The sequence below is a fragment of the Gouania willdenowi genome, chromosome 8 (assembly GCF_900634775.1).
Source record: "Gouania willdenowi chromosome 8, fGouWil2.1, whole genome shotgun sequence".
In the NCBI taxonomy this organism is placed as follows: domain Eukaryota; kingdom Metazoa; phylum Chordata; class Actinopteri; order Blenniiformes; family Gobiesocidae; genus Gouania; species Gouania willdenowi.
Genome location: NC_041051.1, coordinates 33,268,279 through 33,283,142, shown reverse-complemented (window position 1 = coordinate 33,283,142; position 14,864 = coordinate 33,268,279). Strand labels below are relative to the sequence as shown.

Here is a 14,864-nt window from a genome sequence, read left to right as displayed (position 1 = left end):
CGCCACCTACTGGCCTGGAGTCTGTGACGAGCATTAGTCGTACACAAGTCAAACATCGTTTTGAAAATTGCGTACAAATCATGTTTTTTAAATAAAATCATGAGTGGAAAAAGTAAAAACTTTAAAATAGTATGAAATATTGTGAGAAATACCAAATGTTCGACACATTTTAAGATGGTAAACGTTTGTCGAGAAACTTCTAAGCACAACAGGAACAGCTTTGTTTTTTACGTCCACAAACTGGTAAAATAAGTGAACTTGGATGTGACGCATTAGTTTAGAAGCAAAACACTTTTATAAATCGCAATCTGTTAAGTGTCGCACAGTAAGGGACATCGCAAAAAAAACAAAAAAAAAACAATAATATATATATATATATATATATATATATATATATAATTTCAGCAAGTTTCTTTTGTCGTATTTTTGAATAATTTGTTATGGTTTTCTTTTATTCAGCCAACTTTTTTTTCTCCACAAAATTTACCTTGTTTTGACTGTCAACTGCCAGTCTTCCTCAGAGGTATCTGCTGATTGCTTTGATGGGCATTCTTGGTAAATATTTCACAAACTCTAACTATTTATTCAGCCAATCTTCCGCTGTCGTCTTGTGAACCTTCTTCATTACCGCCCCCTACTGGCCAGGAGTCTGTGACGAGCAGTAGTCAAACATAAGCCTAACATTGTTTTAAAAATTGCGTAGGAGAACATGTTTTTTAATTAAAATCACGAGTGAAAAAAGTAAAAACTTTAAAATAGTATGAAATAATGTGAGAAATACCAAATGTTCGACACATTTTAAGATGGTAAGCGCAACAGGAACTATCTTTGTCCACTTCCTATTCTTCTGATGGTTTATTCGCTGATTATTAAGAATCTTCTGGTGAATTATCGCCCCCTAGTGGCCAGGAGTGTACACTGCAACCATCCGACGTGTATTTGCTTTAGCTCTGCTAGAACTGGTTTGAATGCGGTCCATTGAAATCCACCAAAGTTCCAGAACCAGAACCGTCCTGAAAACTAGTCCTCGTAGAGTTGCGTTCAGGTGAGAGCTCTCCTCTGATTGGCCACCAGGGTGGTCTGGCTCTCTCTCCGCCGCTCCTTCTTCCTCTCCATCCTGACCCTCCAGCACACCGCGCTGGACGCCAGCAGCACCAGGCCGGCCGACAGCAGCACCAGGCCCAGGTAGGAGATGGTGGACCCGTGGGAGTTGAAGCTGTAGGCCACGGCTGTGACCACCACCCCTGCGATGAGGACCACCACGCCAAAGGGGACGGTGCAGCGGTAGCAGGAGAGCTCGGCCCCGCCCGTGGCCGCCGTCAGCTGACCTTCGTTGACCAATGGGATGTTAACGGTGACGCTTGCCGGACGCTCGGCGCCGCCGGGTTTCTCCGCGTTGGCCGGAGTTCTCATGGCGCTCTTATTATCGTCCTCTGGCATCGCCGGGTTAGCAGGCGCTAACGTCGATGTCCCACCGCTCGCTGTGGGCTACGTCCTGATCTGAGGAGGAAAAATCAACTTATTTATTATTAACGTTAAAGAAATGATTTGTCTACGAAACGTTTCATTTGTTTGATGTTTTAACACATTTTTTAAGTGAAAAATGAATAAAAACAGTCAAACAATGCAAACTTATTATCAACTCTTTTAATGTTGGAAAATAATGCAGCTTTGCATTGTGGGAAAACACTTCCTCTTCTTTTCCATTGTTCGTCGTGTTTTTCAGTTTTTTTTGTTGTCCTTCAGTGTGTTTTTATTGTTTTGTGTTTCTGAGTTTCCCCTAAACTGTGTTTTTATGGGATTGGATGAGAAAGTTGTGAAATTGCCGCTGATTTCTGAGCTCCCTGCGTTTGAAATGTCATCTCCATCTCTCTCCAGGGAATGTCTCAGCTCATGCTGGACCCAGCGCTCCTGCGTCATTCCTGCTCGGAGCAGGTCAGGAGGCGCTCCGAGGTTACGTGGGTTTAATGATCAGAAGGTGTGTGTGTGTGTGTGTGTGTGTGTGTGTGTGTGTGTGTGTGTGTGTGTGTGTGTGTGTGTGTGGCCGATTGTTTAACGAGTGGATTCCTCAGCCTGCTGTGCCTTTGCTTCACTCTGGAAACACTTTGGTTAAATATTTCTACGAGATATCATCATATCTAAACAGATTATAAGCATCAGCCTATTCTGAGTTATCGAATTCAATGGATTGAAGGATGTTTGTTTCTGCAGAACCTGAATCATGATCATAGTTAAAGCTGATATCCAGAGGATGAAAAGAACATCTGGATGTCCCGCCCTAAACAGCTCCACTTCCTCCCCCTGCCTCTGCCAATCTACCAGAAGCCACGCCTCTACTTTTGTGCACACGCATTGCGGAACATAACAACAATGTTTAACACACCAACACACGTGTGGTATTGTTTATTCACTAATAAAACACCTATGGTAGTTTGATTAAAACATGTTTACTACCTGTCCATGAGAAATGTCGTCAAATCAGGGTCCGTTTGGAATCCTTTTAAAAGCCGTAAGCCCCTCCCCCTTTGAAAAGCAGCTCTGAGATGAATTTTGTTGCGGTCACAAAGATGTTTCTCCGCTAGCTTTGTACCCTGACTTTTCTTTAGTTTTGTAGTAGAAGCTTTGGAGTTTCGTAGCGTTCCTCCATGATGCTACGCTGCTCAGAGTGATACCTGTCACCTGTTGTGACGCCCCGCCTTGTTTACGCACACGCATTCACTTTGACAGTCAACGCTACACGGCGGGACTTATATACATTAATGTATATGAATGACCACCAGCAGAAGACATAGTTAAAGACTAGCATTTCAAAAGAATGATACATAAACATAGATTTCTCAGAAACTCCAGATAACATCTTTAATGTGTGTATTTTTTTTTTACCTTAGACTTGTAAATTTGATTATATCATTTTGGTCTACATTTAGATTCAACATTTAAATTTACATTTAACATTTATATTTAGATATAAAATTTACATTTAACATTTAGATTTAGATATAACATTTACATTTAACATTTAGATATAAATATAACATTTACATGTAACATTTAGATTTACAATTAACATTTAGATTTAGATATAACATTTAGACTTAGATTAAAATTTAGATTTAACATTGACAAATTTTTGCGAGAAATCTGGTCAAAAGTAACACAAAAAAATTCAAGTACGTTTTTTAAATCGTTGGTTTGTTGCTAAATGTTGCAAAAATGTTGCTGTTTTTTTTTTTTTAGCATGAGCAACTTTACAATCGACGCCCGATACAGATATTTACTTCTGATTGGCTGTGACCCAAACTACAGGAAAAATGTTCAGGTTTTGTCATTTATTTGATTAAAATACTGATATTTGAGCAAAAATGCTTTAAAAAATTGAAACCAAAGAGTGAAATATTGCCTTTTTTTAATCTCCAATAATTGAGATTAACAAACCTTAATCTAAATATATGTGTTTAATGTTCAGTAGAGGATCAGAGACGCTGTCACCCGTCCATCCACATTCTTACACCCACTTATCCTGTTTACAGTCGTAGGACCTGGATTACATCCCAGATTATTCATGGGATACACACACACACAGACACAAAGACACACACACACACACACTCTCTCTTTGGCCATTTTTCCCCTTTTCCAAAAAAATGTGACACTTTTTTAATTTTTTTTTTCATCCAAATAATCAACATTTTGCCCAAGTTTTCCTTTTTTCCCTTCATTTTCCCTCTTTTGTTCCACATTTTTCACAATTGTTTGCCACATTTTTATCATTTAAACTACCTTTAGCCATTAAATACCACCTGCTTCCTCTTTTTTTGCCACTTGTGACTGTTTTTGGCCAATTTTAGTCACTTTTCACTCTTTTCTTGCCACATTTTTGCCACTTTTGGACCATTTTTTTTTGCCACCTGTTACTCACGTGTTGTCACGTCACTCATCGGTGTAAACTTTTTGTTTACCGTCGTCAAATGTCTGGCTGTGATTGGTTTGATCACCATTCTATCAATAAATGCCTCAGTCACACAATAACGTTGAAATTACTCATCTTTTTTGTTTCTTCAGATTTTAGCTCCTTTTGCCAATAAATATCCTTTTTTCCTTATTTTTGTCCAATTTTGCAAGTTCAATCTGACACTTTTATCTAATGTTTGTCGATTTATTAACCTTTTTTTTTTTTGCCACTTTTCATCCAAATAATCAACCTTTTACTCAATAAATAAGACTTGTTTCCTTTTTTTTCACGACATTTTGCCTCTTTTTGTTCCACATTTTTGCCCTTTTTCACAACTGTTTGCCACATCTTGATCATTTAAACTACCTCATGTCATAGACCAAAACAAATGTTGACTAAAACTAAATAAAAATGTGCTGTCAAAATGACGACGGGTTATGATAAAAATGTGCATCATGATAAAAACTTTTGTATATAATTTGCAAGAAAAGGTTCTTGCTCTAATTTTGTGCAAAAACCACAAAAATTAAAACACAAAACTGCTCCAAAAACATACATTACAGAAAATTGGAGCAAAGGACAAAAACAATTACACAAAATAACCACAAAAAAAACAAAACAAAATGGACCAGAAAAATTCCAAAAAAAGAAAGTACACCAAAAACACACAACACAACAACAAAAACACAATGTAGTAAGTAATACAAATGAAAAATAAAAAATAAAAAATTACCACACACACACACACACACACGACAAAAATAAATGACTGAAAACATAAAAACACAAAATGATAATATATTCTACTCAAGTACAAGTATTGTTATATACTTGGTTTAAATTGTAGCAAGTGTAAGTAAATCATACATAGAATACCCCCCCCCCCCCCCACCCCCCCAGACGCGCCTGGCGCTACAACAGTTATTAATTTTTTCTCAGTGTCCCACTTGAGATCAAACTGCTCTGTATTAATTATACATTAATTATTAATGAGTGAAGTTAAATTAATGACTTTAAATGCAGAACCAGTTAACATTAGTGAACTCACGGTCGTGTTCCATGTACTTTAAAGTTTAAAAGTCCCAGGCGGACCCTCGGACTCCTGTGGCCGGGTTTGGGTGTCTCCTCTGGAGGCTATCCTGTCCCGGTGCTCCGCTCTCGGTTCTCGGTGCTCCGGTCCCGGTGCCATCCCCAGGCATCCACGGCTGGAGCCACTATTTCAAGGAGCGAACCCCGAAGAAAGCTGGACATCAGTAGATAGGCTGCGACATCCGCCAGGCCCCTTCACAATAAAAGAGAAGCGACTTTACAACTCAGGGCTTTTACTTTGCAGAGCCGTTCAGAGAGAGTTGGGACTAATCCGTTCAAATCAATTTATTTGATTATATATATATTTTTTTTTTTACATCTTTCATGGTCACAGTTTGGGTTCATGAAGTGAGCAGGTGTTTATTATTATTATTATTATTATTATTATTATTATTATTAGTAGTAGTAGTAGTAGTAGTATTATTATTAGTAGTAGTAGTAGTAGTAGTATTAGTAGTAGTATTATTAATATTAACAGCATATCTAAATTCATTGATATAAAAAAACTATGTATGGAACTACATAAACATATAAAGTATATACACATGCATATGACTGTGTAATGTATAAATAATAGGAAATCAAAGCAGTTATTGATGAGGTCAAGCAAACTTATGTTGTCGCAACTCTCTCTCTCTGGTTTTGAGATGCAGATAAAAATTGTAATCGCGTAGTTGATAATGAATTACAATTACAGCGTGATTAAAAAATGTAATTGTAATTTTGTTATCTGTTGCTGCAGTAACTGTAATTGAGTTTAGATAATTTACATTGTAATTGTCATGCAAATGATATAATAATTGATAATTATATTTTAACACAAAACTGTGAAACCTCGTTGTAGTACAGTTCTATACACATGTAGTTATTAATTATTAAATTATGTTTCATATCAAGCTTTCACTCATTTACCCTTTTAAAATAAATACATCTAGGGGTAAACTGACACACCAAAAATATTAAAACCAATATTTTAATTGATTAAGAAGCCTAACATGGTAATCAATAGAAAATGTATTTTTGCCAGTTTGTATATTCTATTATATTGTATTTTGTTGCTTTTGTATATATATTTTTTGTCACTACTTATTTTTTGGTATTGTGTATTTTTCTGTCATATTGGGTTTATAGTTGTTATTTGGAGTCATTTTTGTGGATTTTTTTGGTGGTTTTGTATATTTTTTGTCATTCTGTGTATTTTACTGTCTTATTGGGTTTTTCTTTTTGGTGTAATTTGAAGTCATTGTTGTTTATTTTTTCTTGTTTTGTAAATATTTTTGTCATTGTATTTTTGTTTTTGTCATATTATTGTTGTTTTTTGTGTTGTGTGGAGTCATTTTTGGTGTTTTTGTTGTAATTTTGTATTGTTTTTTTTCCGCCTTATTGTGTATTTTTTGCACATTTCCCCTGTGATCATTTATGATAGATAAATAGATAGAACATGTTATTAATTACTTTCATTTACTCGTAATGATTAAATTATATTCAATTAGTTCAATATAAATGATGACTATATGGGACAAGGCCTACAAAATTATTATTTATTTATTTCAGCATTTTTTAGTTCGTTTTTAGGAGAAAAAAAACCAAATATTCACGCATTGTCTTTAATAAAATCCCCCTTTTTGTTGATATTTTGAATGTTTTAATGTAGTAATTTACAGAGAACACTAGCGTACACTGGGGTGTTAAGTGTTAACTGGTCATTTAATCAAACAATGGTCAGCTTCCGGCAATCTCTCGCGTGTGATACGTAAAAAAATGGCTTCCCGACGCAGCCACGCTCGCCAGCTTTCTCAATAAAGGCCATTAATGATGTTAGAAACTGTGTTGACACGTTAAAAGTCAAATGAAACCATATTTCTGAGAGTTGGTTGAGCTTTTCGTGAGAAACATCTGCTGTTGCTCCTAGCAACACAAGCGGAAGTCAGTCACCAGCTGAAAGGATCACCAGTGAGAGCGTAACACGGCTCGTCATGTCGCTGCAGTTCAACGACGGGGATTTCGAAAGCGCCTGGAAGGAGCTGGATGAGCCGCAGCTGGACGGAGGATGGGAGCTTTTTACCGAGACGATGGGGGTCCAGATCTACCGGCTCTACGATAAGGTGAAAAACGGACAAAAACACTCACCGGTGGACCGGGACACCGACGAAGAGAGAAAAGAGCGATCATTTTGAACAGAGTCTGGTCCACCATACAGCCACCCTAACATCTGTATCCTCTCCCGTTTTCCCTCTTCATCCTTCACACATCACAACATTATTAATTTCAAACATTAAATTAAATTAAACTTAAAACTTATTCATTGTGAGGCCTAGTGGTCAGGTTGGGAATTGTACGGAAATTGATCAGTCAGCACCTGTTTTACCGGTTTAACCAGACTCCTTTAAAAAAACCTGACATTTAACTCTCACTTTGCTTCTGGGTGCACGTGACCAAATAAATAACGTCATTTTACTACCAAATATTATTAATGAGAATGAATAATTCCATTCGGGAAATGTTGAACTCATATAGGTTATTATATGTCATTTATTTTTTACTAAATATCATTACAAGTCTAAATAAACACCAATAGAAATAGACCTGAAACACAGTTTATCCTACAAACAGTAGAATAAAAACAAACATTTTTGTATTTTTTTTCCCACTATAACCAGTTATACAATTACTCTCCACACTTGTTTGTTTGTACTTCCATTAAATGTGTATTTTCTTTAATTTTAACATTCCTGACCAACATAAATAAGTCTTAATAGGATTTGTTTTTGTACTGGGAGTTTAAGACAGACTGGTTCTAATCAGAAGTGTGTGGTTTGAGATTAGTTGTGTACTGTGTGTGTGTTTGTGTGTGTGTGTGTGTCTTGCAGGAAACTGGACTTTATGAGTACAAAGTGTTTGGTGTTCTCTCCTCCTGTCCTGCTGAGCTGTGTGCAGACGTCTACATGGATCTGATCTATCGGAAACACTGGGACGGATACGTTAAAGGTAGAATAATGGGAACCAGTGAGGTGAAAGGTGGTGAAATGGGATTTTAAAAATCACAGAAATTGGTTAAAAGTTGCAAATTGTTGGTAATGGAATGTAAAAATTTAGAAAAAATGTATTAAAACTGTCAAAATATGGAAATTAAAAATTGTGAATGTGTTTACAATGGCAAAAATAAACATAAATTGTGGCGAAAGGAGGTTAAAAGTTAAAATAGTGGGTCATCATATTTAACTATAGGTGGAAAAGTGGTGGAAAGGGATTATAAGTGCTGAAAATGTGTGAAAAGATGTGAAAATTTGATATAGAAGTGTCATAAAGTTTATTATCATTTGCTCTATAGTATACAATCATCTTAAAGATGTAAATCATTGTTTTAATCAGAAATAAAATGGGTTCAAAGTGACCAAAAATGGTGGAAAAGGTGGTGAAATGGGATTTTAAAAAACACAGAAATTGGTTAAAAGTTGCAAATTAGAGTGGATAAAAACAGACAGAAAAAAGCGGTGAAACAGTTCAAAGTGTTTTTTTATTTTATTTATTTATTCAGTTCATTTCCGACATGGTTGCAATCACAGAAATTCACTTTGACATACAGAGCAGAAATCACACCGTTTTTTTTTTTGTCTTATTGCATGGCGGAACGGGAGACGGAAAAAGCAGCAGTGTCTTTTTTTCTTCTTGATTTGTGTGATTTATAAACATCAATTTGAAACAAACTGGAGGTATGAAAATCAGGATGATCTAACTTTTTCTTTGATGTTTGACCCTCTGCTCCTTTGATCCTCAGAGCTCTACGAGAAGGACTTTGATGGCTGTGCTGCCATCTACTGGCAGGTGAAATACCCGTTCCCTCTGTCCAACAGAGACGTATCCTTTGTGTGTGTGTGTGTGCGTGTGTGTGTGCGTGTGAGAGAGAGAGCAGCATTAGCTTCGTTTCCTTCACTCAGACCAACCCTTCAGTACGTCTACGTCAGGGAGCGACGGGACCTGGACGTGGACGGCCGGAGGATCTGGGTCATCCTGGCCAGGAGCTCCCCGGGGACGGCCTGTGAGGAGCGGAGCGGGGTCCTCAGGGTGAAGGACTACAAGCAGAGCGTGGCCCTGGAGAGCGACGCAGGCTCTGGGACTAAAGGTGAACCACAGAGAACCCTTTAACACCTGGATTATGGGGTTTTTGTGCTTATTTTGTCTATAAAATGGTCAATAAATGTGTTAGAAGGAAGTGTTTTATACAGAGCCTCATGGTTAGGAGTCGCTCATTTCACTATTTCTCAGACCAGCATACAAATCTAAGTTTGATGGATTTCTGAGTGCAGAACTCACTCACACGTGCTGTCCCTTAGAGGAGAAAAAGCCAAAAGTGGCAAATGTTGTGTAGATATTTGTTAATAAATGTGCCTGTGTGGCATTTTACATCAGCAAATTAATAAAATAAATAATAATAAAATATATAATAATAGTAATAATAATCATGCTAAATAATATATGTAATATAATAATAATAAAAATAATTATCACAAATATTTTGATCAATATTGTAATCACAATTATTGATCATGTTTTGAAAAAAAACAAACTGTTTTTATTACACTACTTTTAAACAAACATGTTTACAGTGCAAAATGAAGCTTTAGATAATAATTCTACTCATTAAATAATAATTAAAAAAACCCAGAAGTGTAAAATGTACCAAAGGCTAATGAAATAAATACATTAATACAGAGTGTAAAGCCTGTATTTTAAATGTAAACATTCTCATTCTACATCATGTGTTGTTTTTTTTAGTTTTTATGAACTACTTCGACAACCCTGGAGGGATGATTCCCACATGGCTGGTGAACTGGGCGGCCAAGGTGAGTAGTGCACGGCAGTGGGCGGAGTCAGAACAAGACGACGGCTGTTATTGTTTAAAGCAAAGTAAATGTACAAAATGACAGAAAAATACACAAAACAAGAGGAAGAAAACATGAAAAAAACCCACTAAGAATCAAATTTTTAGTGTTTTTTTGTATTGATTATATTGATTATTTAAAAGAGACAATGCTCATTAATAAACATTAATGAGCCAGATTTAGACGAAAGAGGCTAATTTTCATCTGCTGTCCTTTGAATTACAACATTGCAGGAAAATACAGTAAAAGACAAGAGAAAAACAGAAAATGTTACAAAAACACATAAAACTAGTACAAAAAATCAACAAAATGACAACAGTAATACACAAAATTACTTAAAAAAATATATAAAATTACAAAAGTACACAAAAAGACAAGAAAAACACAAAAAATGACTCCACAAACCCACAGTACTAACAAACTAGCAAAACACAAATACACAATTACTCCTAAAGCTAAAGCAAAATGACACAATATGAATCCAAAAACATATTTTACAGGAAAAATACACAAAATGACGATAGAAACTCTTTGTTCTTTCCTGTTATAATCAGACCTGCAGGGTTTCGCAGCCAATTTTTGTGATTGTTGCAGCCAAAAATGCCTGATTTTGCAGCAGCTTTTAAGAAAAAATTGCGATAATTTTAGGGTTTGTTTTTCTAACACCACATGATGATTAAAAATGATCTAGAACAGTGATTTGTTATTGTTATTGTTGTTTTCCTCCAGTTGAAGGGAAATTTCCAGCAGTTTGATTTTCTCCAGTGGGGTGTTGTTGCTGGGGAAACGTCTTGTGTTGGGGCGTGGCCTCTGTGGGAGCTCATTGTTGATATCAATATTATATTATTCTGATGTATAAAAACAATATGTATTTTTATTGAAAACGTATTGATTATTGAAAGTTAACATCCTGTTAATTTAAACTGAAGTGGACTTTATTCAAATAATGTGTGAATAAATTTGACATTAAATGTTGTTTACTTGTTTGTTTATGTCTATAATTAATTTATAGATGATTCACGTATAAGACACAACAGGAATCTATAAAGCTCACCTGTACTACAGTATCAGAGATTTATTTCACTCACACTGGTTATTACAGTATTATTTAGGACAAAAAGTTACTGATTTGTTTTGGATCCAATCATTCTAAATGAATTCATATCAATCATGAATCGAATCGGCAACAATGAATCGTGATTCGAATCGAATCGTTGCTAAAATGAATATTTCCGTCCCTCATTAAAGGTCACGTGATGCTATTTTTCACCATCATCTCCATTTGTTCTAAGAACCACAAAAACATCATATTTCAGGTTTATTTTCACAAACTCGTCTGTTTTCCAGAGTTTTATCCTCTGAAAAGTCACTTTCTGACCAACTCTACACAAACAGGCTGATTTACATCCTACTTATGCATATTCATGAGTGGGCGTGTCTATAGACGGGACACTGACTTCCTCCTCCCCACACGGTGACGTAGGCCCGCCCACTCTGTAGCTGAGCTCATGCTGCTTTACAAACACAGACAGAGCTTGGGGGCGGGGCATTCACCGGTACATACATAGACTGTAGTAAATACATATATAGCACTGTGTGAAGGATGCTGACATGCTCACCTTTGTGGGCGTGTCTGTTTACATGTCAATCACGGCAAAGAGCTTCCTGGAGGCGTGGCTTCTCCTGCTCAGAGCCGCGTCAAATTTGTCATCAAAGTGGGAATGCGTCATCAAATTATAACGAGGTGTTTGTGTTCACCCTGTAGTAAGAAAGTAGTAAATCACCCTCGAACTAATGATGAATCAATGAAAAAAACACTTTGATCATGTGTAATGAAGCCATAATAGAACTTTATCATGTTTAAAGAACAGAAAGGTTCATTTAGCTTAACATGGCCTTTAATAGCTGCTACTTTCAAAGCCAACACTGCCCCCTGGTGGCAGAAAACATCTATTAAATTAATTTATGATTTATTTATATAATTTATATTTATATCTTGTACTTTTTAAATTGTGTGTGTGTGTGTGTGACAGAGCGGCGTCCCTGGTTTCCTCACTGACATGCAGAAGGCGTGCAACAACTACAGCAGCTACTGTCAGAAGAAATGAAGAGAAGCCCCGCCCACTTTTTAAAATTTTTTATTTAAGGGTGTGGGTTGACCTTTGACCCCTGCCCTGAGTGTGTGGGCTGCTGCTGCTGCTGCTGCTGCTCACACAATCAATCAGGATCAATACATTTGATTAGTTTTTATTGATAAATGTAATATATATAATTTATTGTACTTGTGATCACTGGAGTTTCTCATCATTGACTTTAAAAATGGCTGGAATTGGAATTGTTTTACTCTGTAAATCAGCTGCTCTGTGATAATCATGTGACCTGATGACAGACAAAATAAACTTTCTTTGCATTTTAACATTTTTTGGTGTTTTTTATTATTTTATTCTGTTGACATCACAAACAGTTAATAGTATTTTTCTAACATGTTAACTTGGATGGATGGTTTGATGAATGGGTGGTTGGATGGATGAATGGTTTAGGATGATTTCCCGCCCTCTGCTGGTCAAACGTAGCAACCAAATGAATCAGAGAATCAAACATCTACTCTATTAGGGATGGACAACTATCATTACAAACATGTGATTATATCTGATCTAAAGTCACATGATCAACATTCATGTCAGCATTAGAATAATGACTAATCTGAGCATTAACACAAGAATTATCAAAGGAATTGTGTTTTTTTGTTGTCATTGTGTATATTTTCCTGTAATTTAGTGTGTTTTTCTTATTGTTTTGCGTGTTGTTTGAGTGGTTTTGTGAATTTGTGTTGCCATTTTTGTTCTAATTTTGTGCGTTTTTGTTGTTTTGTGTTTGAGTCATTTTTAGTTTTTTATGTTTTTCTGTTTGTTTTTTTTTCTGTTTTTGTAGTTGTGTGTTTTTCTTGTCCTTTTGTTTATTCTTCTGTAATGTAGTGTATTTATGTTGTTGTGTTGTGTGTTCTTTGAGTGTTTTTTGTGTAGTCATTTCCATCTCATTTAGTGTGTTTCAGTTGTTTTGTGTATTTTTGGAGTCTGATTGTTCATTTTTGTTCTAATTTTGTGTGATGAGTCATTTTTTGTGTTTTTGTTTCATATATTTTTCGTCGTGTGTGGTTTCGTCGTCATTTTGTGTATTCTTCTGTAATATTGTGTGTTTTTGGACAATTTTCTGTGTTCATTTTGGAAGCTGCACAAACTGGTTTTTATTTTCCTTAAACCATTGTTCCCATCACTGATTCTGGACCCACAACATAAGATCTATGACTTAAGTCAAGAAATATTCTTCATTTTAATCATTTCCTTTAATCTTGTGTTAGTTCCTTTGATGCAGTCTTTAATGAGTTGCTATAGCGATGGTAGAATTTAACCTTGAGATGTCCACGCTTTGATTTATTCCAGTAAAAACTAGGAGTGAAACATGGTTATTAAAATAAAAACGGCTGCAGATAGACGTTTGTTTAAAGCTGCTGTTTTAACATGTGATTAATGTAAATGATGATTATTTAGTGTTTATTAGATCATTTTACAGCAGGTTAAACTCATTCTGTTGCACTGGGATCTAAAACACATAAACTCTTGTTTTTCTCTGTCTTTATTTAAACTCATGTCACAGAAATACCTCACAAGCACAATTTTACACATTTACACCATATTTTTCCCTGGAATAAAAGCGACTGAGAGTCTAAGATTAGTAAAAGATGAATAATCGTCTCAAATTTTGCTCATAATCTTGTTTTATCTCAGGATTTCACTGAATATTAAATGTAAATATCTCTAACAAGGAGTGAACCCAAAAATCTTTCCCATAAAATGAGCAGCTGAGGGTTTATCAAATGTAATAAAACGGTTTACGTCAAATATGTCACGACCTCATGTTGTGTTATAGTCACAAAACAAAGGATTTGTTTAGTTTTTATCATTGTTTTTGTGTGTTTTTGTCATCAGTATGTGTATTTTTCTGCCATTTTGTTCATTTTTATTCATTTTGTGAATTTTTGTTTTGTGTGTTCTTTTGGAGTTCATATTTGTGTTTTTCATTCATTTTGTGTATACCGTGTATCCACATTTTTTGTCCTTTTGTGTGTTTATGGAGTCATTTTATGTACTTTTCTTTCATTTTTTGTTATTTTGTGTATTTTTCTGCCATTTTGTGTAATTTTGTTGGTATTTTGTTAATTTTTAGTCATTTTGTGAATTTTTGGTGTCGATTTGTGTGTTTATGAAGTAATTTTCTTTGCTTTCAGAGTCTTATCATGCATTTCTGTCGTCTTTTCGTTGTATTTTTGCCGTTATTTTAATTTATTTTTGTCTTTGTTCCTTACATTTGTTTGTATTTTTTAACTATCCATTTTTTTTTTACATTTCTCTTGTTATTTTTAGTCATTTTGTGTATTTTTTGGCCGTTTTGTAATTTTTGTTATGTATGCTTTCATATTCATTTTTATGTATTTCTGTTGTCTTTTTGGACTTAGTATTGTATTTCTTTCCCTTTTTGTGAATTTTTTTGTCTTTTTGTGTGTTTCTGGAGTCATTTTGTTGAGTTATTTTATGTACATTTCTTTTGTTTTGTGTGTTTTTGTTGCTGTATTGTGTGTTTTTGTGGTCATTTTGCATATATTTGGAGTTGTGTGTTTGTTAGTAAAAGTCTGCTCTACATACTGAAGCTCTGAGTGCACATACTGTATAACACAAATCAGTCTCGTGTATTTCTTCCCATACGTAACGTACGCCTTGGAAGGTTATTGTGACCTTTGTGCAGATTTCAGACATTCTTTTATCTATTTCTGGACCATGTGTAATGAATCAGGCCACTTTTCACCCAAATATACTTGTTTTCCACACGATTGTAAAAAGAGAAACGCCAGAAAAACACATAAAAGTCTGCAGTGGATAAAATAT

The 14,864-nt window shown here is 35.3% G+C and overlaps 2 protein-coding genes across 3 annotated transcripts; one reads left to right on the top strand and one right to left on the bottom strand.

The window, feature by feature from the left end:
* Positions 1-686: 686 nt before the first annotated feature.
* Positions 687-5,221, bottom strand: tmem100a (transmembrane protein 100a). The gene is made up of 2 exons (XM_028456236.1): positions 5,001-5,221; positions 687-1,500 (listed from the first exon to the last, which is right to left on the bottom strand). The coding sequence occupies exon 2, from the start codon at positions 1,438-1,440 to the stop codon at positions 1,042-1,044; it is 399 nt and encodes a 132-aa protein (XP_028312037.1). The 5' UTR covers positions 1,441-1,500; positions 5,001-5,221; the 3' UTR covers positions 687-1,041.
* Positions 5,222-6,962: 1,741 nt separating this feature from the next.
* pctp (phosphatidylcholine transfer protein) lies at positions 6,963-12,340 on the top strand. 2 transcript variants are annotated; one of them, XM_028455165.1, is made up of 6 exons: positions 6,963-7,146; positions 7,912-8,029; positions 8,820-8,899; positions 8,993-9,164; positions 9,818-9,885; positions 11,958-12,340. In XM_028455165.1, the coding sequence occupies exons 1-6, from the start codon at positions 7,018-7,020 to the stop codon at positions 12,030-12,032; spliced, it is 642 nt and encodes a 213-aa protein (XP_028310966.1). In that variant the 5' UTR covers positions 6,963-7,017; the 3' UTR covers positions 12,033-12,340. The 2 variants fall into 2 exon arrangements, with proteins under 2 accessions (XP_028310966.1, XP_028310965.1); XM_028455164.1 differs by lacking the exon at positions 11,958-12,340 and having other exon boundaries at positions 9,818-9,999.
* Positions 12,341-14,864: the final 2,524 nt, after the last annotated feature.